At 43.1% G+C, this 24,362-nt stretch overlaps 1 protein-coding gene across 2 annotated transcripts in view; it reads left to right on the top strand.

Moving 5' to 3' along the window:
- Positions 1 to 24,362, top strand: part of NTNG2 (netrin G2) — a 69,351-nt gene that overhangs the window by 3,735 nt on the left and 41,254 nt on the right. For both annotated transcript variants that reach the window (XM_030206456.1, XM_030206455.1), the window contains exon 2: positions 16,977 to 17,620. In XM_030206456.1, the coding sequence (XP_030062316.1) occupies positions 16,977 to 17,620 (644 nt within the window). The remainder of the gene's footprint in view (positions 1 to 16,976; positions 17,621 to 24,362) is intronic.

Here is a 24,362-nt window from a genome sequence, read left to right as displayed (position 1 = left end):
GGAGCCATATATAGAATTTACCCCCTTAGTGGTGAGTCCACTAACCAGGTAACTATCCGGATAAAGTTAGGACAGCACAAAGGCTGTCTTAGTTTTCTCCAGCTTCTTTATACTCGGATATTGAGCTATGACCTGGCACTGGATATCTGGACATAAAATACAATGGCTGTCATTATTTAAAAATTCTGATCAGCACAGGCTGGATTTTTAGCCCATCTTTCTAAATATGGCTTAAGATAGCCAACAACACTTTTAGATTCAGGTACAAGTCCCTGTCTCCAAAGAGCTTACAATTTAAGTGGGTCCCTGAGGCAATAGGAGAGAAAATGGATTAGGCAAGGTCGGAAGGCAGGTTTTGAGGGGAGAAAAGGGGTTTGAATCTGGGTTTTCAGCCTTTTGCTCCTCAGAGTAGCAGCTACATCCCTAAACAAAGGCATTATAGTGAGGCTTAAATCGATTGCATTAGGATAGAAATTAACATGAGTACAACTGATTTGTAAGAAGAATTCACATGCATGTATAAAAAGTTATTTAAACCAGTGTGTGAAACACTGATAAAACATTAAAAATAATCAGGAAAATATGTCAAACCAAAAATGTTTGCTCAGGTTTATCCCTAAATTTGAACAGTGAATAATACCCTTATTCAGCCCAGCCTTAGCATCAACCCACATCGCACAGGTTTTTTGTTTAAGTTTATAATTTTATATATTTCTTGCTTTTTTGTGATTTATCTCTTAAATCCACAGATGATATTGTGATCTGATTTCTGGAACATACTGTATTATGCATGTCTTTATAAGACACACAAGGTATATTTCAAAGTAGGAGGCAATTCACAAACTCTGGGGGGGGGGGGGGGGGGTCATTTGCTAATGGTTAGTACATTCTATCTGTAGCAGAACCCAAAGACCTAAAGTGGGCCCTGTGGTAGAGAGTAGACGCATGTCAGCCATTAGTAAATGACCCCTTAATGTGTTTGTTGCAAAGTCCTGGAATACTTCACTTTTCCACTGCGTCTCAAACGGAAAATACAAGCACATTTTCCTTATGAATTGTGAACACTTTTAGCTGGTTTCAGGGTGGGCAGTTTGCAGAGAGACCCCTCACTCAAAGCGCTACTGTTCCTGTGATTGGTTCTGCAGGATTGTCCTGGGAAGGGTTGTGCTGGGTCATTATAGTTACCAAGTTTAATGATCAAAATCTTGAGGGCGGAGGAGTGGCTATGAACCTGAAAGTCAAGGCTGGGGGTGGGGGACAAGAAGGCGAGGCTGAAGGTTCACTAATGTGTTTTAACACCCTTACATTGGGCCCGATTCTCAGACAGGAACAGAAATATCACAGTCACACACATTAGATATCCACACCTTCTCCTATCCCCTCCTTCTGCCCTCTAAACATGATATATTCACTCACTCACACATAAACACAAAATGATCTAAGATACAAAGATAATCAATAGAAATAAAAGAAAGTAAAACATAGAAAGGAAAATAAGATGATACCTTTTTTATTGGACTAACTTAATACATTTTTTGATTAGCTTTCAAAGGTAACCCGTCTTCATTAGATCGGAAATAAGCATATATAAGTGAAACATCAAAGCATTCCAGTGACAGTCTCACAGGATGAGGGTGGGGTGGGTTAGGTGAGAGACAGGGAGAGCCAGGTGGATGAGGGACAGGGAGATATGCATTGTGATAAGAGGGTGACAAAGCAGTAGAATTTTATGGTTTATAATGAGCTAGAAAACCCAGATCTTTGTTAAGTCCTGTCTGGTGGGTGTCAAAATATTTAATCATTCTGACCTCAAAGGTCTTACGTTCCTGTATTGTCACAAGGAGCAGCAGTGGGATTTGAACAGGCCACCTCTGGATTGCAAAATCAGTGCTATAACCACTAGGCCACTCCTCCACTCCATTGTGTATCATTGATGCTGACTATGTTGTCATCTGTTTTGTCATCAATAAACACTGTTGAAATAAAATTATCCTCTTGTTCTATAAAGCTGGGCACCCACATTTCTGATAGCATGCAACTTTGTACATGCAAGGTCAGTTGTGCGCATAACTTAATAGAGTAATTAGATACTAATTGGCCTTTAACAACCAATTATTGGTGCTAATTGCCACTAATTGGGCAGTTACACACATAACGGCCCTTAGTCAGTATTCTATAAGCTGTGCATTGGCAGGTTGGGGTGGGCCAGGCAGATACATGTGTAGATTGCAGAATACTAGCAGTTATGCTCCTACTCTCGGCTGGCGTAAGTACTCGCACCTAAAGTTAGGCGTGTAAATGCGGACTTGAGCTGGTATTTTTAAACAGCAGTTGCACACCCAACTGCCATTACAGAATCATTCTGGCACCTAACTTCAGGCGATCTATTGAGAATTACCACCTTAGTGTCTGCTCACTCTCCTCTGCTTCCCACCACAGACTGGTCCAAGGGCTTGATTTCCTAGCTTTAATCCCGAAGACAGGAATGTGAGACAGACCTCAGCAAATCAAGTCCTAGGACACAAAGAGAATCCCTTGCACTGACAGATACACATTTCCTCTTTTTGTTCTTTTACCTCCTCAACATGAAAAGGAACTCAGCCCAGATACACCTTTTTATTTATTGTTATAAACCTCAACTGTATACTTTAATATAGTGCTCTGGCTGCCTCAATATGGTTGTTCTGTTCTTAATTCACAAATCTCTCTCTATTTAAGGGTTCACAGGTCAAAAGCAACAGGAGAGGAAAGTTAAAGAGCTTTTCCAGAAGATTTTTTGAGAAGCAGTAGGAGCCCTGAGATTTCTGCTAGGGGGATCCAAGGCAAAGTGACATACAGATGTGATGATAATTTGATAAAATGGTTTATTTGACTAATGCTACCAGGTGTACACAGAACATAGAACACCGCTATTCATTTCCCATGCCACACTCGCCGTTTCGATCATTCCACTCCATTGCTCAAACATCACCACTGGTTACCTGTGGAGTGTTGCGTAATTTACATAGTAGCTCTTCTAACTTTTAAGGCCCTTCGGGTGAGCCTACCAGACTATCATGCTCGCTTTACTATTCCTTAGTCCCCTGCATGGGTGCTCCGATCTGTTGACGACCACAGGCTTGTTCTCCCTGGCCCTAAGCTCTCCCACTATGAAACTACTAGGCATTATGCCTTTTTCTTTTTGTCTCCCCACACATGGAACAATCTTCCCTGCCTCGTCCATGCAGAATCCTCCTTTAAGATTTTCAAAACTGAGCTAAAAGTATGGTTGTTTAGACAGGCATTTAAACTGTCTGATTAAGTGGAATCTCAGCAACTGGAGGTCCTCTACCTTTTCTTTCTTTGCTATCCTCCTGTTCCTTCTTCTGGTTTCTTTGTGAGAGTGTTATCTTTCCTATCATTAATGGCCTACCTTTCCTACTGCTTATTTTATTAGCTTGTACACAGCTTAGCTCTGCCATGGCAGCTTGAACAGTCTAGAAAGATCAAATAAACATAAACCATGCTGTTGTGCCTGTGACCCACACTACTGCAGTGATATACCTGTATGTTGATAGGCCTGTGTCTTGCAGGACTGCAGGAATGCACCTGTGTGCTGCTAATATGCCTGTGACCCACATGACTCCAGGAAGTGCAGGTACACTGCTGCTGCTGTGCCTGTGACCCACACAACTGCAGTAATATGCCTGTATGTTAATAGGCCTGTGTCTTACAGCACCACATGATTGCAAGGATGTGCCTGTGACCTACATGACTGTGGGAATGCGCCTGTATGCTGCTGCTGCTGCTGCTGTGCCTGTAAGCATTCTAGCCCATATAAAATATGATTCAAATTCTTTATCACAGCAGATTAAAAGTTAATTTACTGGGTAAATGTAATTAGAAGGTTCAAACTTTCCTAGTGAAAAAATATTGTAGATATGCCAATGCTCTTAAGTGTGCAAATAGTAGAGTCCTGGAACCTTCCTACTGTTCACCTCTGCTCAGCCCAGTGCTAAAGCAGAAAGAAGCCATCAGCTGGATGCTCACTGCGCTCATCTTGCTGCCAGCACAGTGTAAATCATGCACAGTAGCCCAGCCCTGCACACAGTTTGGCAGCTGGTTTTCATATGTTCTGAAATGCAGATTTCTAGGAAGGATCCTTTGTCCTCAGATTCCACCAGTTTATACTGACATTTTTAAAAAATCTGAAATCAAGCAGAGCCTATGGTACTGCAGCAGAAAGGAAGAGGAACAGACTGCATTCTTCGCCTAGCATTAGATTACATGTTTTCAGAACTGGATATTAGTCCATGTTTCCTATGAAATATAAAATAAAATGAAGAGTGGGGCTGGACACAGAGTTTGCTTTTGTCTACCTGAAGACCTGGGCCTCCAAACAGTGTAAAGCAAACATTTCAAGTATGCAGATATGAAAGCAGAAATTATAGTATGAGCTTACAGTATAAACGAGAAAAGAATGTTTGAAATTCTGATCTATGCACCCTCTGATTGTTGGGAAGTAAACAGTGTAGATCCAGGTTAAGCAATGAGCTGATTAGAGCAAATGACAGAACAATTGCTGAATGGGAAAATAAATTCTGTTAGTAGTGTAATTATTCCAGTGCAGTTAAGTAAAGTATGGCAGGGCTGAGCATAGAACCCAGTGGGTGGATTCCCTAGAGGATGGTGTATCAGTGCTGTGCTGGGAAAATGTCTCTAGTGCTCTCACTTTTACAAGGGAATCCAGCCCTGGGGAGGGAAGAGGGATTGTTGATGGGGAGTTTCAAGGTATGTTTCAGCTCTCTGACAATTCCCTCATTTCTTCCCCCCCCCCCCCCCTCTTTAACTTCCAGTCAAATTATCCAGGCTTTTTTTTTACATAATAAAATATTAATGGTAGTGTTGCCAGGACCTGCTCATGCAGGCAGCAAGCTGAAGCTTTTGCCTCTCTGTAAGCATTTTCTGCATCCTGAATCGATAATGCACTTACTGCTCAGCAGCACATCCTTCAAAGGTGCCTTATTCTCTTCCAGCGTGAGTGCCAGGCTCCATGTTTGGGAGGGCCCAATGAATGGCTCCATAGTGGGACACTGCAGGTACTCCTGTGACTGGGATGTGGCCGGGTGTGGTGACAGAGATGCCAAGTTAACCAGTTTCAGGCTGGAAATTTTAGGACAGTTCTGGATTTCTGACCACCCTATCCTAGTGCATTATGGTACTTGCAGCACCGATTTCAATGGGCAGGATCAGGCACTACATATCCCATACTGCTTTGGGAAATACGTTTAAAACCAGGACTACACCAAAATCTCCAGCCTGGAACTGGGTAACTTGGCATCTCTGTGGTGATCGCATAAGCCCTGCTATAGACCAAAGATTAACTTAGTGATACTGGTAGGACCACTGCTGGCTTGCATATGGGGGCTCAGGTTTAAGTGGCACTCTGAGATTCCTGCACCATGGGCTTGCAGGCAGGAGAGGCGAAACAGGGGACTCTCATGCACTTCACAGTGTGACAGAATACTTGTGAATCTCCAGGTTTAAGATGTGTTGTGTTGTAATAGTGGGCCTCTGAGCCATGGTTTTTATCATAGGATCTGAATATTTTTCTTTGTCAAAGTAGACAAATATCTTCTGCCAATTTTTTTCAAAGTTCTAAATTTGGGTGAATTGATCAGAAAATCTAAGTAGGAAGGGAAGGGTCTGCTACATGTTATGATTTGGGAGGTTATAGCTTCAACTTAACCACAAACTTAATCATCCCAGGGTACACCCTCCCTATTTCAGATAACCTGAAAATCCTTGGTGTCACAAACAACAGGTACCTTACACTCGAGAACCAAGTTAACACTACAATCAAGAAAATGTTCCACTCAATGTGGAAACTTAAATGACTGAATCCATTCTTCTCAAGGGCAACATTCTGCAACTTGGTACAATCAATGGTTCTAAGCCATGCCAACTACTGCAATGGAATTTATGCGAACTGCAAAGAAAATCTTATAAAGAAGCTTCAGACCGCTCAAAACACAGCAACCAGGCTTATATTTGGAAAATCGTGATTCGAAAGCGCCAAACCCCTTCGGGAAAAGTTACACTGGCTCCTAATCAAAGAATGTATTACTTTTAAAATTTGCACCCTGGTCCACAAAATCATCTATGGTGATGCCCCGGGATATATGTTTGACCTCATAGACCTACCATCCAGAAATTCAACCAGATCTTCATGAACATACTTAAATCTCTGCCACCCTAGTTGCAAAGAACTCAAGTACAAATCAATTTATGGATCTAGCTTCTCCTATATAAGCACCCAACTCTGGAATGCACTTCCAAAAGCCGTAAAAACTACATACGACCACCTCAACTTCCAGAAATCACTAAAGACATACCTGTTCAAAAAGGCATACCCCACTGACCTAACTTAAGTGCCTCAACCCAGCAACACAAAGATATCTAAACTTGTATTGAACATTATGAACACTATATGACTTCCCTCTTTATGATTCCCTAATGTGTCTGTACTTATTTATCTCATTGACAGTATCATTACTCTGTATTTGTTTTCCACCGGAGGTGTCTATCACCTCGCGGTACTATGTAAGCCACATTGAGCCTGCAAATAGGTGGGAAAATGTGGGGTACAAATGTAACAAATAAATAAATAAATGTATGCAAAACTGGAAAGCATTTGCATTTTTGAATGTCAGCTTAATAAGACCCCAAATTTTAAGAGAAGTCACTAATTAGGCTGATAGAAACATAGAAACATGACAGCAGATAAGGGCCAAATGGCCCATCCTGTCTGCCCATCCTTAGCAACCACTATCTCCTTCTTTCCCTAAGAGATCCCATGTACCTGTCCCATTCTTTCTTAAATTCATACACTGTCCTTGTCTCCACCACCAACACCAACATGCGTCCACCACCCTTTCTATGAAAAAGTATTTCCTTAGATTTCTCCTGAGCTTATAACCTCTAAACTTCATCCTATGCCCTCTCATTCCAGAGTTTTCCTTCATATGAAAAAGGCTCACCTCCTGTACATTAATGCCATGGAGGTATTTAAAAGTCTCTACCATATCCCCTGTCTCCCGCGAGAGAGGGGATATGATAGAGACGATTAAATACTTCCATGGCATTAATGTACAGCAGGTGAGCCTTTCTAATTTTGGAGCTTTTACACGTATACTTTGGCAGACATATCTTTCCACATACTGCTTAGTTGAAGCCTTTTCTGAATAGTCAATGAGGCTGTGATAAAGGGGTTATGGTGTCCGACTCATGGAGCCACATGGGCTACAGTTAACCTCCAAAGAAATAGATTAGAGCAGTAGGTTTTATGGGGCTTCATGTTAACTGTTCTCTCTCTCTCTCTGAGTATGAAAGAAGAAACAACAGATGGCAGAGGGGAGTTGTCTTTTTTTCCTTCAGACGTCTGAATCATCTTTGCCTGCAGGAAAAATACCAAATGTCATCTCATTTTATTTTATCTCCAAATCACAGCCCCTTTCTGAATACAGCCTTGACAGATAGGTGCAGGGTAGAGAGGCAAAGGGGGTCATTAGCAAAACAGTGCCAGCTGGCAAAGGGATTAGGGCTTCCCAGAGAAGGGGGATCTGACCTGGGAGGCTTGAGTAAAGTGGGGATTATCTGCCTAAGAAGAGAATTAAACACACTGGGTCCGTGAACCCATCTCTGCATGAGTGGTTATGTCTTGATGGAGGCAAAGCAAAGACCAAAATCAGAAATCAACACAAGCTGAGATGAACATAAAGGAATCTTTAGTTCTGAGGAAGTTAAGGTAAAGCTGAGGTTCAGGTGGGCTCTGCGGAATTGCCGCAGGAAAGGAAATAAGCAGAAACTAGCCTTGTGTCCTCAGTCTGCTCTCATATTCTGTTTACTTTTCTATGCTTTTCCCTGCCAAAGGATGTACATGGATGGCATGCTTGCAGCCCTCATTTAGCATCCCGCAGATTCATAAATGTTGTGCAAATTTATGCATGGAAATTGTGCTCTATTCTGAAATGCACACGCAACTATATTGGCTAATGAGCCAATCAGCGCCAATAATTTGGTGCTATCAATCAATTATTGGCGTTAATTGGCAAAAATGTGGATTTGCGCATGCACCTTGCTAGGCAATATTCTAGAAAGATCCACTTGCAAATCTTTTATTATGCAACTCAAAAGGGGGCACAGCCATGAGAGAGGCAGGGGCAGGTCAGCTCACTAACTTGTACACCGGGATTTACACCTGGTTTCAGTTAGTATAAATCCTCATGCCCAAAGATGAGCATAGATTTCAGCGCTATGCGCTATTCTAGAAAGGGCGCCCATTCTGGAGCACCCTTTATAGAATACCGTTCAGTGCCGATTTTTTGCGGCACTGAAGTTTGAGTGCCATTTACTGAATCTAGTCCCATAAGTGCATACCAATAGGGTTTGGAAGCAGCACAGGCGATACTATCACAGGAGGAGAATTAGTCTGCTTGAGCCGTTAAACTCTCATCATAGACCAACGTAGAGGAGTGGCCTAGTGGTTAGAGCACTGGTCTTGCAATCCAGAGGTAGCTGGTTCAAATCCCACTACTGCTCCCTGTGATCTTGGGCAAGTCACTTAACCCTCCATTGCCTCAGGTACAAACTTAGATTGTGAGCCCTCTTGGGACAAAGAAATATCCAGAGTACCTGAATGTAACTCACCTTGAGCTACTACTGAAAAAGGTGTGAGCAAAATCTAAATAAATTAAAGTGTTGCATCACTGATGACTTCGGTTGGTGGTCCAACATTAGCTTCTTACACTTAACCCAGACTGTAATTGCAACCACGGCAAGCCCTGCAAAGCAACAAACATTGGTTCCTCCTTGACCCCACTGCTGAGTACTAAGGTATGGGGTACTTTCAGACTTAGTCCCATATTCACCCCATCTCTGATAGGAGTATTCAGAAGATCTCCCCAACCATTAGGCAAAACTAGGAGGTTACTTGGGGCAGCAGCTTATTGGAAGGCATCAAAGAGTAGTTGTAATCAAAGCAAAACAACAGATCCTGACCATCTCATATTTTAACCTGTTTTTTTAAACTAGAATCATTGTGTGATCATGATTGTTGGGTTTAATGATCAAAACCATGTGGGGGCTGCAGGTTTGCCGACCATCCTTGCACTGGCTCTGGATCTTAGGGCACAGTATAGTTAACCTTTTCTCTCCCCTTTCTTGAGCCTAGAGAATTTGGATTTGCTCTATCTGGGAGCATGAAAAGGATCTGATTCAAAAGAGTGAGGAACTGGCTTTGAGGAGCAGAGGGAGGAGTGTTCTCTGTTAGAACCTCCTCGGCTGGGAGTAACTGTTTTGGTTCCCCAGTTTACAGATGGGAGGTTTTCTTTGGAGACGCAGCCAGAAGATAACTGATCATATTGTGTGTTTGAGCATTCCATTTAGTGGAGCATAAAGAAATATTAAACACCAGTGTACCCAGCTCTCAGATTACCTGTCCAATAGAGGTGCATTAGAGGATCACAAATCCTTTATGGCCTTATTGAAGGGTTTTTGGTGCTTAATTGCCAAATGGATTTTCTATTGTCAGACATTAAGGTTTGCAAAATCTGAGCTCTGTTGGCAGAGAGCAGGCATGGCATTAAACTGCTAGTCAGGAAAACTTATGGGACACCTGCAGGGTTTGAAATGTTATGTGTAGCCAAATTTGGAAATGTTGTCACATCTTGAAAGTCAAAGGAAATAAACAAGCCCTCATACTTTAAAGCGAAAATAAAGGAGAAATGTTTCAGTTTAAACGCCTCCATCTTTAGATTTTTGGAGGGTTTTACTGTTTATGTTTTGTAATCTGCTTTATACACCACTGTGGGTGGCCTTAGACTGGTCTATAAATCTACTAATAACTAAAGGAATAAATGAACAATAAGTGAAGGTCCACAGAAGTTCTGGACAAGAGATCAGCTCTCCTCTAGGAGACCTCAATTTACCAGCTGGAATTTGCTAATTAAACTGTTATATTGTCTAATTTTCCTTTTCGGAAGAGGTCAGGATGGTAGGAACATGTTGCCAGGCAAGGCATTGAGTCAGAGGTGGCTGCATTGGAGTCTGGGGTAGATGAAAGGTGCTCTGTAAATCCAGATCACTGCTACTGCTCTTGTATACCTTACCCTGTTTCTTTTCTCATTTCAGTACTGAAGTTATCATATTTCTAGTCACTGATAAGTAGTAATCACTCCTAATGTAGTTATTCCTCCCCTAATCTATGCATTTATTTACTCACTATACAAGAAAAATCTTGTCTTCTGTACACCGTTAGGTTTCTGACCTAGGTTCCTTTCTGCACAAAGGACTAGATTCAGTAAATCACGCTGAAAACTTGGCGCTGTATTCTATAAAGGGCATCTGCACTTTAAAGAATAGAGCCTAAGTGCCTAATCCACCCTTAACATAAGTTGCCTCCATTTACACATTAGGTGCAGATCAGGTGTATTCTATAAGAGTGCATAATTCATAGAAACACCCCCTAAACATGTCCGCCTCCCCCAAAATACGCATCTTAGGATTTATGCACAGATCATTATAGAACACGATCCACACTTAAATTCCAATTAAGGCCAATTAACACCAATAATTGGTTGTTAGCAGTCATTCATTGGCACTGATTGGCTCATTAATCAGTTAATTTGCATGTGCAGATCAGCAATGCATGCTGATTTGCATGCACAACTTTAATCACTATAAATAGAATCCAGGGGGGGGGGGGAAGGGGATAAAAAAGACCTCAATGGAAATTGCACTAAACACAAGACTCATAATAGTTTTATTCTGGGGAAGAGTTTGCAAGATCTGAGCCCTGTCCTTGCCTTTTTTGGGTATCTGTGGTCACTGCTCTGGGTTTACAATTCCTAGAACTCAAGAGCTGCTGCATTGAGGGACCAGGTGTCCATTTCTGCTGACAGTAATGGAACTGGGGCACATTTCATAGTACTGCAGAATGACCTTGGTGTGGAGAGAGTAGAAAGAGAGGAAGGAAGATGGAGAAATCAATAAAGCCACAGAAAGTGAGCCCAGGCAGATACATTAACAGGAGCCGGATTTAGAAACGCCTCTAAACAAAGGGCCTATTTCCGCCTTGTGAATAATTCAGCTGCAAGCCAGATTTTCTTACCTGTAAGCAGGAAATAACAGAATTTCTCTTTGCTTTTTCTGTCTGGGAAAAGGACTTTGGTTTGGAGGAGAGAGAATTTAAATTTATCGTGATCTGTTATCAGTGCAGATAGATGATGAGGATTAAGGAATAAACCTGAAATGATTAGCAGATGTGCCACCTGGTTGAAGCTGTTCTGCGATTTCCATGTAGTATGCTTTGTTTACTGCATGATGAAAAGAGATGATAAAGCTCAGAATGTGTTCTGTCCTCATCTGTTCCCTAGGCTAGCATTGTAGGTACATGGTTAACCCATGGAGTAGTGAAGCTTAGGAACCTGGTGGGTTCTCCATCCATATAGGAAATGGTGATTATTGTGGTTGTGGTTTATTCAAATTTGCTATGCCACTTTTCGTGAAGAACATGACAAAGGGCATGCATTACAAAACAGTTAATTCAAAAATTGGGAAAGGAAGTCCACTTCAGCTAGGAAAGTATCTTAATCACTTGCACCACTAAAGAAACACACAGGCATCTGTTTCAAGCATGGCAGCTGTGGCTCCCAGCCCCTCGGGTACCATAGGCACATAATCTGGGTACCATAGGCACAATTAAACAAATGGGTCTTAAGAGCTGCCCTAAATCTTTTGTATGAAGTGTTAGTTTGAAGAGATAGAGGAAAAGCATTCCAAAAATAAGTACCACAAAGAAAAAAGACACAAGTTCTAGTAGACTCAAATCTGGCAAAGTGCCAGCAAAGGGACAGTAAGAGACGATGTTCATACAACGAATGAAGCAAATGCATTTATAAGGACTATTTAGAGAGGACAATATGGAGTTTCAGTGTACAGGGCCCTGTGAGCCTGGGACTAGAATTTTAAATTGGATTCTGTAGAACACAGGAGGCCACTGATAACGTACAAATAACAGAGGCAGAGGAGTCTGCTAGCTGTCTTCTGTAAAGCTTGGAGTATCTCATATTAAATCGGTAATCCCTGCATATACTGCATTATAATAATCAAGCTAAGAAATAAGTAGCACCTGATTCAGAGTGTATATAGAAAAGTCATCAAAATTATATCAGACACAACAAAGCAGATGCACAGTGAACCCCCTCTTCACCAATGAAGAACTGTAAGTAGTAACAGAGAATTGATAATCTACTGTGATCCCCAAATATTCAAAATCTTCCAAAATGCTGAGACTGTTTTTTGGGTCTTTTAGTCGCTTCCTTTGTTACTGCCCACTGCTGGATGACCCCATTTTCTGTGGAGCTTTTTTCAGCCCTATTGGAAGCCCTCTCTTGTGTGAGAGTCCTCAGCTACATTCGCAGCTTTCACAAAACAGACGTGCACCAGTTCAGAATAACGAGTATCTCCATAGCAAACTGGCACAAGAAAACCTACCAAATCATGTTGGGGTAGATTCAGGAAAGAGTGCCAGAATGATGTGTGCTAAGAGCAAATTCTATAACAGCAGAATTGCTCTTATAGAGCACCCCAACATTATTCTCTGGACAAAATAACCTCTGACAAAATAGCCCCGTAACAATATAACCCATAGTCCGTAACAAAAATAAGAAGTACAGTAAAAACTCTGTCTCCTTCCTTCTGAGGGTCCAGCATCGCTTCTCCCCCTCTATCCCCACCTCCCAGCACAGTCCAACATGTCTCTCTCTTCCTCCTGCCTACCCTCCTCGGTCCAGTATCTCTCCTGCCCTTCCCCTCTCCCTCTGCAATCCTCCAATGTTCCTGTGGTCCACCAGCAGCGTCAACAAGCTGCTTCGGCTGGCCCCGGAAGCATTCTGTCTGTTGTGTCCTGCCTACGTGGACATAGGAAATTGCATCAGATGAGGCGGGACACAACAGAAGGAATGCTTCCGGGGCAAAGGGGAGACATAGCTCATCTCAAAGCAGCAGCAGGACTCCGAAAGACACACAGTTGCAGCAGCAGGAGCAGGTAGAATACTTGGGGGGCAGGCTCTTTTGTCAGGGGGCTCATATGTCAGGGACCAAACTGTGGGCATGCCCTTTTGTCAGGGGCTGATTTCCTGGGGGCTATTTTGTCGGGAGCTTTTTTTCTGTTGTCTTTTTTTTTTGTTGGGCAATTTTCTGTTTGGGCCTTTTTGTCATGGCTATTTTGACCAGGTACCCTCTTATAGAGTACTAGCATAAGTTCATAGTTTTACGCCTAACTTTAGGTGAGGGTACTTATGTCATGTCAAAGGCCTGGTGTAAATGCTTGCGCCTAACAGCTTGTAGTTTGGCATGTAACTCTTAGTATTCTGTAACCTGCACGCCTAAGTCATATACACACCTCTGAGCTACCCATGCCCCTCCCATGTCCACGCTCTGTAGAAGTTGTGTACAATAGAATTTGCACACATAGTTTCTAGAATAACAACTAAGGGCAGTTGTGTGTGCAAGTGTTATATCGTTACCTGCTTAGTTTTAAGCAGGATATAAGTTTTATAAATAAATAAACAGATTAACGCCAATAATTGGCGGTTATTAACAGCTAATTATTAAAATACTAGTAAAAAAAGGCCCATTTCTGAGAGCAATGAAACGGGCGCTAGCAAGGTTTTCCTCGGAGTGTGTGTATTTTACAGAGTGTGTGTGAGAGTGAGTGTGTGATAGAGAGATATTTGAATGTGTGAGTGTGTGTGACAGAGTGTGTGTGTGATAGAGAGAGAGTTGAATGTGTGTGTGTCTGTGTGATAGATATGATTGCTTGATAAAGTGTTTAGGTTTTTGTAAAACCAATAAAATTGTTGGACATAAAAAAAAAAAAAAATTTTCTCTGGGCCCGGGGAACCCAGCATTCACCCTGCCTTTCAAAACTGGTAACAGGGAAAAAGAAATAAAAATGCTGTAGTCCACTCAGAGTCAGTGCTCCAGGCAGCTGTAGGATGTAGAAGGGAAAGTGGCAAGTGGCCCAGATCGGCTGAGAAGTGGAGCTGTGAAACTTAACGGGGAGAAGTTTGGTGAAGGGGGAGGGGGCTTCGTCTTCAGTTTCTTTTTCTATTTGTTTACCTTTCCGAAGACCGGCTGAGAAGTGGAGCTAGGTAGCGGTTCATATTTTTTTGAAGTTGCTGTGTGGAGGTATAGAGAAATCACAGATACACAGGAGGGGTAGGCTCACCCGGTGTAACGTGGAGTGGTTAGGAAAGGGATACACTGAAGACCTGCAGTTTAAAACAGCTGACGTGGGACTGAGGGAGGGGGAGGGAGTGCCAGCGATGTGTGGAGGAGGGTTTAGTAGTGGGTGCGGCGATGCGATTCGCTGAGTGTCATAGCCCCGCCCTCAATGTCATAACGTTGTGACGCGAGGGCGGGGCAGACAGTCATGGGGGAAAATTCCGATCTATGCCACCTCAAAACGGAAGTTGCAGCTTCATTTAGAACGTTGGGGTTGCGAATTATGTGCAGAAGGGGCGTGGCTGAGGGTGGGTCTATGAGTGACAGTGAGTGGTGCATGAGTGACAGTGAGTAGTGCTGACAGCCTCAACAGTGCAGGGCTTCAGTGTTTCCCTGCCACAGAGTGAGCTTCAGAATTTTTGAGGTGAGAATTATTTATATAGAAAATGTGTGCACAAATGCCACTTTTCTATGAATTGCACATGCAAATTTTCCTATGAAGCTTGCATTTGGGCATGTAAGTTTATAGAATTAGGAAGTTTGTGCTCAACACATCCTCCTGCAAATAATTCCGAGCTGTCTTCCTGAGCTTTTCTGAGTTATTCTTCACTCACCAAACCTCAGTGTGCCCTTCTTGCTGAATTTTTAATTGAGGTGTTTAAGTAATTGCAGTCAATCTTCAGCCTCAGGTCCTGATGGGAGGATGAGGACAGATCATGCACTGTAATTAATCTGATGTATGTGGGATCAGATGTATAGGAATTGGCAGCCTGTTTCACTGGTGCTGAGTTTGGAGAAGATAAGAAATGTGAATGGAGATTTCATGGATCTGCTCACTGTGGTCTTCAGCAAAGCACTTAAGTGTACATGTGCTTAATGGTGGTGCTCTCCCAGCTGTCATCTAATCTTATCTATTTATCTACCTCTTCCCAGGGTGTGCTAGCACAAACAGGGAATGACTCATTTCCACCATGGAACTGTCTGTCTGTTCTGTTTTATAGAATATATCAAGCACTCTCAGACAGAGGCTGTAGGATAGAAGTTCTGCAAAGTCAAATTTCTTTCCTAATTGATAGAACACTATATATCAAATCAAGAGCATTGGCACCTGTCCATCACCTGACAAGCTAGCAGGAGATTCCGCCTCCAGTCTCCTTTCTCTAGCCCCATTGCATTCTTCCATTCAGAAATGATAGCGGGTTTCCACACTAGTTCACTTGAATGCACAAAATAAAGGATAACAAATGAAAACAAAATAAAAAAGGTGACAAGCTATATTATTTTGCTTTTATTTGTTGACTTTTATTTTTATGCTTGAATGCATCAAGCTGTCTTTGCTGGGGTTTCAGAGGTGAGAATTTGTCTTGATGACCAATAGACAGAGACGTTATCTTTGAACAGAAGCACATGAGGACAAGGGCACACAGGTTTTCTCTCTTAACAGATTGCTACATGATGTTCATTGTACAGGTGTTACAGATCACTCCTTACATATGCCGAGCCTGCAATGAAAAGACACCCAGTGAAGCCTTCTGGACACTAAACACCTGTTAATTGAATTGAACTATGTGGCTAGAAGTCTAGGAACATGATGGGTGCAGAGAGCAGACAGGATTCATCTAGACAAAGAACCCAAACAGAAGAGTGGTTCAGTATGGTTAGAAATAATCTCATATTCACTCAGACAGAAGACTCGCTTCTCCCCCACTTCAGTAAAAGTCATGCATTTTAATTCTGCACGTGAGGGGGAGAGAACTTGGCTCAGTTGCAGAACAGGCTTGTATTTATTATCAGCGCTGCTTATTAAAAGCTCTCAGAGGCACAGATGAAGTAAATACTCTGCCTGTCTTCGGTTCTGCTGGTGCCAATACTAGCTGAACTTTCACCCTGCAGTTGTATGGTATGAGAGGTCCAGTGCTGTGACTTGCTTCTATCAAACTGATTCATGTTATTAGGAAATCTTGAATCCAGTACTGATAAACCATGGCTCTAGAAGTGACTGGCTCTGTATCTCTGTGCCCATCCCCTGTGCCTTCAATCCTAAAGGTGACAGGCTCTGTGTTCCAGTGCACCGTGACCAGTCCTAAAAGTGACCAGCTCTGTATCTCTGTGTCCCCAATCCTAAAGGTGTCTGGCTGTGTATCCCAGTGTCCCCAATCCTAAGGATTACAGGCTCTGTATCCTTGAACCCATTCCTTATGCCCCCAGTTCTACAAGTGGTAGGGTCTATGCTTTCTGTACTTATTTCCCCAAGTTCTCCAGTCCTGTACACATTCCGGGAGCCCTTCAGTTGTGCCTATCTCCTTTGCCCTCCTCCCAGTCTTAAAAGTGTCCCTGAGCCCTGGGTCTTCCAGTCAGAGAGGTGAGTCTCTGTATCTTTAACCCCCCCTCCCCCAGTCTGAGAAGTGACAGGCTGTATCCATCCCTGTGCCCATCCCCTGAGCCTCTCAGTTCTAAATGTGATAGACTCTGTATTCCTATGCTCATCCTCTGTGCCCTAGTCCTAACTTTTACAAGACTCTTCATAGGAACTTCACTTTTCTTACCATCTGTTTTCTTGTCACAGTCAGTAACATCTCTCATTAACTGCTGGAACTGAATTGTCTCCTCTTTCCTTGACTGTGAGGTGAGGCTGCTTGTGCAGCAGTGATGGGCCCACAGTTACTAATGGCTTTCTGTTTTTTGTTGTTGTTTTTTTTTACCTGCAGGAAAACCCTTACCTCTGCAGTGATGAATGTGATGCTTCAAACCCTGACCTGGCACACCCCCCAAGACTCATGTTTGATGAGGAGGATGACGGACTAGCAACATACTGGCAGAGTGTAACATGGAGCCGGTACCCAGAGCCCCTGATGGCCAATATTACACTGACCTGGAACAAAAGCATTGAGCTGACAGATGACATTGTGGTGACCTTTGAGTATGGCCGTCCCACAGTCATGCTACTGGAGAAGTCTCTGGACTATGGCAGGACTTGGCAGCCATACCAATATTATGCAGATGACTGTTTGGAAGCATTTGGCATGCCTGCCCGGAAGATTAAAGATCTCTCTGTCACTACTGCCCACAGGGTGTTGTGTACAGAGGAATACTCACGATGGGCCGGGTCCAAAAAGGAGAAGAATGTTCGTTTTGAGGTCAGGGACCGGTTTGCCATTTTTGCGGGCCCGGATTTGAAAAAAATGGATAATCTGTTCACCAGAATGGAGAGTGCTAAGGGGCTTAAAGACTTCTTTACACTCACAGACCTGCGTCTGCGACTGCTCCGGCCGGCACTAGGAGGGACCTATGTCCAGCGGGAAAACCTGTACAAGTACTTCTATGCCATCTCCAATATTGAAGTTACAGCCAGGTAATGTGCATCTTGAGGGCTTTCGCAGGGTGAGCAGGAAGCATGACTACCCTGGGCACCACACCATCCTTTTGTGTCAGTCTGCGAGCTAGCAGGCCCGAAAGGAAATGGGGCATAGAAAACATGCAGCTTGGGGCATTGTTTTGTGAAGAGATTGCTCTGCACATGCTCCCAGATTCTATAAATGGCACGCAAATTTACATGTGCAAAATTGCACACTATTCTGAGATGCACACACAACTAAATTGGTTAATGAGACAGCACCAATAATTGGGTGCTAGTGATCAATTATTGCCATTAATTAGCAACAATTTGGATTTGCACGTGCATCTTGCTAAGTGCTATTCTATAAAGATCTGTGTGCAAATCTTACAGTGCGCAACTCAAAAGGGGTGGGACCATGGGAGAAGCAGGGGCATTCACTAAAGATGTGCGCAGTATTACTGAATACCAGGGATTTGCCTCTAACTTACACGCCAGGATTTACACCTGGTTTCAATTCGTGTAAATCCTCGCACCCAAAGTTTGGAGTGACAATCGACTTTAAGCGCTATTCTACAAACGGCGCAGAACTCAGAGCACTGTTTATAGAATAGCACTCTGCATGGATTTTTTTTGGCATCCAAATTTGGGTGCCATTTACTAAATGTAGTCCATGTGGTCTGACACCTAACCTTTCACATATATCCTCATTCTAGAATTCACCTGTGCTCTATTGTCTCACACACACACAAATGTATATACTGTCTCATCCATGCTATTTCCCCTCCCCCTACACACACACACACACACACACACACACACACACACACACACACACACACACACATGTATATACTGTCTCACCCATGCTATTCACCCTCCCCTACACACACATACACATACACATACACACACACACTGTCTCACCCGTGCTATTTCCCCTCCCCCTACACACACACTCACACACACACAGTCTCACCCATGCTATTTCCCCTCCCCCTACACAAACACACACACACATGCGCACACACACACATATCTGCCATCTGTTTTCACATACACTTATTTTCAAATTGACACAGCCTCAAATTCGTGCTTTCCCACTCTCTCTGCTTCTCACACTCCCTCTTTCTTTACTCAGCTGTGATTTATCTTCTCCCTGACAGCCTGCAATAGGAACCTATCCAGTAAGCGTTGGGAAATAGATTTTAGATGGGAATAGAGCTATTAGCTAATAAATGTTCCTTTTCCCAGTCCATAAGATCTTGCGAATCAAAGAACACCTTAGATGCTAACTATGAGAGTTGTTAATCTGATTTTAGAAAAGCCTTTGATTATAGTGCATTATCTATTACTGTCAATACATCTACTTCAAGTGTGAGGAGACTCCTGCCACCCTATAAGAGCCTGTTTGCCCCTCCTCCCCTTTGGCAGATAAATTCTGAACTCTCTAGCATTTGCAGGGGAGCTGGGAGAGACCAAAAGCTTGAATGAACTGCCAGCAAAATGAGGAAAAGCAGTCAAATATGATCTCTGTGTAACTAATCTAATTACCTGCTTTGCTCTCTTTTCCCTAACCCACTCCTAGAAACCAATTCAGATTACTAGTAACGTGTAACTCCAAGAATAAAACTTATGTACAGGATCCACTTTCCAATTGCTGCATTAGTCCACTTGGATATGTGGAAATAAAGGTCAAGGAAGTTAAATTCTAGAAGATTGGAGGCTCCAATGGGGAGACTCAGGAGTACCATTAGGAAATATTTTTCAGGGAAATGCATAGAGAATATATAGAACCTGCATACAAAGGAACTGGTAGAGAAAAAGGGGCAATTTTATAAATTGCTGCCTCAGACTCGGCACCCCAATGCCAGGAACTTAGTGCCAATGTTGGCACCGAGATTCTCTTCTAGAACACTAGCATAAAGTCGGCATTGGCACAGCAATGTGTAGGTGTGCTCTCTTATTCCATGTCAATGGCAGGCCGTGCCTAGGTATGCCAAGTGACATGTGTAGTCTATCATATTTTATATGTGCATACGTGGGAGACACGTCCATACCCTGCCCATGCTCTGCCCATGTGTACACCCCCCTTGCAGTTAGGTGCTACCTTATAGAACAGCGCCTAGTGCACATAGGCATTTACCTGCCAATTAATGGCACTTTTGATGTTCCTAACTGGTGTCTACTTGTCAATTAATAGCATCTTTGATGTGCTTAACTAGCACCTACCTGTCAATTAATGGCATCTTTGACGTGCCTAACTGGCGCCTACCTGTCAATTAATGGCATGGTGCCTAAATGGCGCCTACTTGTCAATTAATGGCACCTTTGATGTTCCTAACTGGCGCCTACCTGTCAATTAATAGCATCTTTGACGTGCTTAACTGGCGCCTACCTGTCAATTAATGGCACCTTTGACGTGCCTAACTGGTGTCTACTTGTCAACTATTGGCACTTTTCACGTGCCTAACTGGCGCCTACCTGTCAATTAATGGCACCATTGATGTGCCTAACTAGCATCTACCTCTAGAATTGCCTCCAAAAACAGCACCTGAACTGAAAATCACATGAGATAATCACAGAAGGTTCTTAGTTGTGGAGAAGTGAATATAAAGACAGATCTACCAATGTGTGCTAATACAATGCACCAGAGGAGGCCTCTGTCAATTGAATGGAAGCTCTAGAACAAGTGGTCACAGAATGAAGGTGAAAAGGGGTCAGACCTAGGAGTAATCAAAGGAAATAATTATTTACAGTAAGGGTGGTGGATGTTTTCAGATGTGCATTTTGGCTTTCATCTGGTTCTGGGTTCCTTTCTTTGGTCCCAGGTCCATTTCCTAGGAGCAGTGGATTTTTGTAGCACAATAATATAGCACACAGGTGTGGCTTGGAAAAGGATATTTTACATAGAAAAAGGCTTACGGTACTTAGGGCAGCAAGGTATTGCAGTGCTGCTTCTGTGTATCTCGGGGTCTGTGTCCCTCTAATTCTGTGTGTGGTTGAATATATGTCCTTTTTTTTTTCCTTTTAAGTGTGAATGGTAAAAGATGGAAGCAAACTTGGGTACCTGATACAGCAGTCACACTTGCCACTGCTTTATACACAGCCACGACCAGCTTGTCATACTTTTATGCCTCACATACCTCCAATAGTACCTCTCCTGCTTGTTCCAGCATACATATGAACATTGGAGAGTGGTGTCCATACATTCTGGACTATGTGCACCCCAAGGGGGTGGCTTCACCCTGAGATAGGTTATTAGTTAGTTATCCTAGGAATGCAGGTTAGTCAGGGGTCTAGCTTTTAAGAACTGAGTTTGGGGTACATGTTGGAACATGTTGTGATAGACATATCACAGGACCAATAGAGACACGTGGCCTTTGATTTGTTTCTCTAGTAGGACAAAGCAGTAAAAAAAAAAAAAAAAAAGAGAGGGAGGGAGATGGATATTGGTTAAGCAGCTGGGGAATGAGGCGTGTTCCTCCTGCATAAATTCATGGTGGATGTGTGGCGTGAGTGAACCTTGGGGCATTGGGCCTTTAAACACACAGCCAAACCTTTAAACACACAGTTTAAAGGCAGCAAAAGAAATCCTTTATTTGTATAGTTAGTTTCAATACACATAGTAAGCCTGTCTTCCTTTTCAGGCTGGCAGTTCAGAATCCACATAAAGAATAATTTAATGCAAACACAATAGAGGCCTGGTCCCAAATAGGCCTACCAGTTCAGGCTCAAAAGGTTGACTAAGCAGTCTCTGGCACTACATAAAGCTTGTCCCACCCACCTTGCAGATGGCAATGCTTCAAACTTCCCTTCTTAGCAGTCCCTTAGCCTGCAAGGTCTTCAAATCTTCCTTCAGATATTCCCAGGCCTCCCTGACTTTCCCTTACTCAGATCTGGGCCACGTCCTCCTGCCTAGACTGTCTAATCATACCTCTGTTAAGGTGGCCTAGGGAGGATGTGCCTTAAGGGGAACTAGGGCTTGCTTAGGGCGGCACTTCTTCATATGGGGTTAGACTAAATTAGGGGTTCTCAACCCAGTCCTCGGTAAAGTTTTCACAATATCCACAATGAAAATGCATGAGATAGCTTTGCATGGACAGGAGTGGCCTAGTGGTTAGAGTGGTGGACTTTGGTCCTGGGGAACTGGGTTCGATTCCCACTGCAGGCACAGGCAGCTCCTTGTGACTCTGGGCAAGTCACTTAACCCTCCATTGCCCCAGGTACAAATAAGTACCTAAGCCGCATTGAGCCTGCCATGAGTGGGAAAGCGCGGGGTACAAAAAAGAAAAGTAGTGCATGCAAATTTATCTATACATATTCAGTGTGGATATCATGCAAATCTGACTGGCTATGTATGTCCTCAGGACTGAGCTGAGAACCCCTGCCCTACACCATAAAGAAAAGCCTGTTGCCTGGTCTTTTTCATAGCTGTAATGAAGCAGGATTACCAATTCTCAAATCCATGGAGCTGGAGTGCCCAAAATGCCTGGACTGGCTAAGGCTCTTATTGCCGGCCCTGGAATTGCAATGGCTGTAAAACATGGACTGGCCACGATTCCCATTGCTACTTCTGGAGCTGGAGTCAGTGGTATAACTAGGTGGGGCGCAAGGGGAGCGATTGCTCCCCTAAACAGACTTCTGATGGCACAGGCGCCTATTTTTTACGCAGTCTGTCGCACATATGCAGTCTGCTCTCCGCTCCCCCAGATGTCACAACCTGGCTATGCTTCTGGCTGGAGTGGTTATAAAGTCTGGACTGGCCATGACTTCCATTGCTGGCCCTGGAATTGGCAGATGGGCACTGAAGACAAATGCTATTTGCATCACATTCAGTGAGGAGAATAGGAACCGGTGACTGCCCAGGGGAGTAGAGGGCAGAGTCCGGAGCCTGGCTGCTTTGCTCACTAAATCTTCCATCTCCAGGGAGGAGTCAGCGTGCCGGTAATTACTCATGCATCGATTCACCTTTCCCAAATATGATTTCTATGTACGGGCTCCGTCTGTCCAGCTCTCCATGCCTGATTAACTCCAATTACTGGTTATTTGTCTGTGAGGGAGCTTCTCATTGCAGTGCAGAGCTCTAAGGCAGCAGAGACTCTGGCAGGTGCTTTATCATTGATCCTGGGACAGAGCTGCCGGGGTCAGGCGTAAACCTCAGGCCTTCTTCCCATCGGTGCTGGGATCACCTCAGTGCAATTTACGAAGCCTGGAAAAATTATGTGTAAAGAAGATCCAGTTGAAAGAAAAAGGCACACATGGAAATTAGTAAAAATATGCAGCACACGTGTGCAAATCTATGGACACAGAATAGTCACAGAGAGTAAGAATCTTGGACAACCAGCAGACACCCACAGAAATGTGCAAATACATAGAACTATATGTAGAACAACAGAACACACAAAGGCAAGTACAAAGCACATATACAACACGCAGGAATAAAAAGACATACATGCAACAAATGCATATCAAATCACAATGCATAAACATACAATACCTCTACACAGAAAACCCTGAATACATGTGAGACAAGCACAAAGCACATACACAACATGCAAAAAAAAAGCATATATGTAACAAATGCATACCAAATCAGAACACACAAACATAAAACCTTGAATACACGTGAGACAAGCACTCCAACAAAGAAATACAGACCAACACACAAACACAAAATTTTCTCCATACTCTTAACTACATGCTAAGGGCTTTTGTGGAAATTTTGTATAGGTCACCCAATGTTAGGTGCCAGGATAATCCACACTGAGCTACTATTCTATCAAGGTCATTTTGTGCGAAGTGGCCTTTTTAAAATACCTGCTTAGCATGCATTTTGTGCCTAACTTTGGGTGAATGCAGGTATCGCCTAAATTCTGGGAACACCCCAACCCACTCAAGTCCCTCTCATGGCCACACCCCCTTTGGAGTTGTGCACTATGAAAATTAGGTGCGCATATTATAGAACAGGGAGTAGGGCAGATCCATATGTGACTTCTAATGACTGCCAATTAAGGGCCTCTTTTATCATGCCTTACTAGTGGCTCCTGGTGTGGTAATGCTGACAAAGCCCATAGGCTCCGTCGGCATTGAGGCCCTAAGTGCTTGTTAACAACAATTATCAATGGTTATCACCAATTGAGCAAATTATTGTGCACGCGGATCTTTGATCCATGCACAAAATTGAGCGCCCAACTTTGAGTGACCTATACAGAATTTCCCCTTATATTTGCTACTACTACTACAACTTATCATTTCTATAACACTACTAGACGTACGCAGCGATGTACAATGAACATGTAAGAGACAGTCCCTGCTTGAAAGAGCTTACAATCTAATCAGGACAAACAAACAAGACAAAAAAGGGATAAGTACATAAGTATTGCCATACTGGGACAGACCGAAGGTCCATCAAGCCAAACATCCTGTTTCCAACAATGGCCAATCCAGGTCACAAGTACCTGGCAAGATCCCAAAACAGTACAATATATTTTATGCTGCTTATCCTAGAAATAAGCAGTGGATTTTCCCCAAGTCCATTTTAATAATGGTCTATGGGTTTTTCCTTTAGAAATGATAAATAGTAGTAATAGTAGTAGTAGGAAGCTTTCCAAACCTTTCTTTAACCCCGCTAAGCTAATTGTTTTTGCTACATTCTCTGGCAACGAATTCCAGAGTTTAATTACACATTGAGTGAAGAAAAGTTTTCTCCAGTTCTTTTTAAATTTACTACTTTGTAGCTTCATTGCATGTCCCCTAG

Source organism: Microcaecilia unicolor, chromosome 6, assembly GCF_901765095.1.
Source record: "Microcaecilia unicolor chromosome 6, aMicUni1.1, whole genome shotgun sequence".
Taxonomy (NCBI): domain Eukaryota; kingdom Metazoa; phylum Chordata; class Amphibia; order Gymnophiona; family Siphonopidae; genus Microcaecilia; species Microcaecilia unicolor.
Note: the sequence above shows the minus strand (reverse complement) of the source record. Positions and strands in the feature narration are given on the sequence as shown.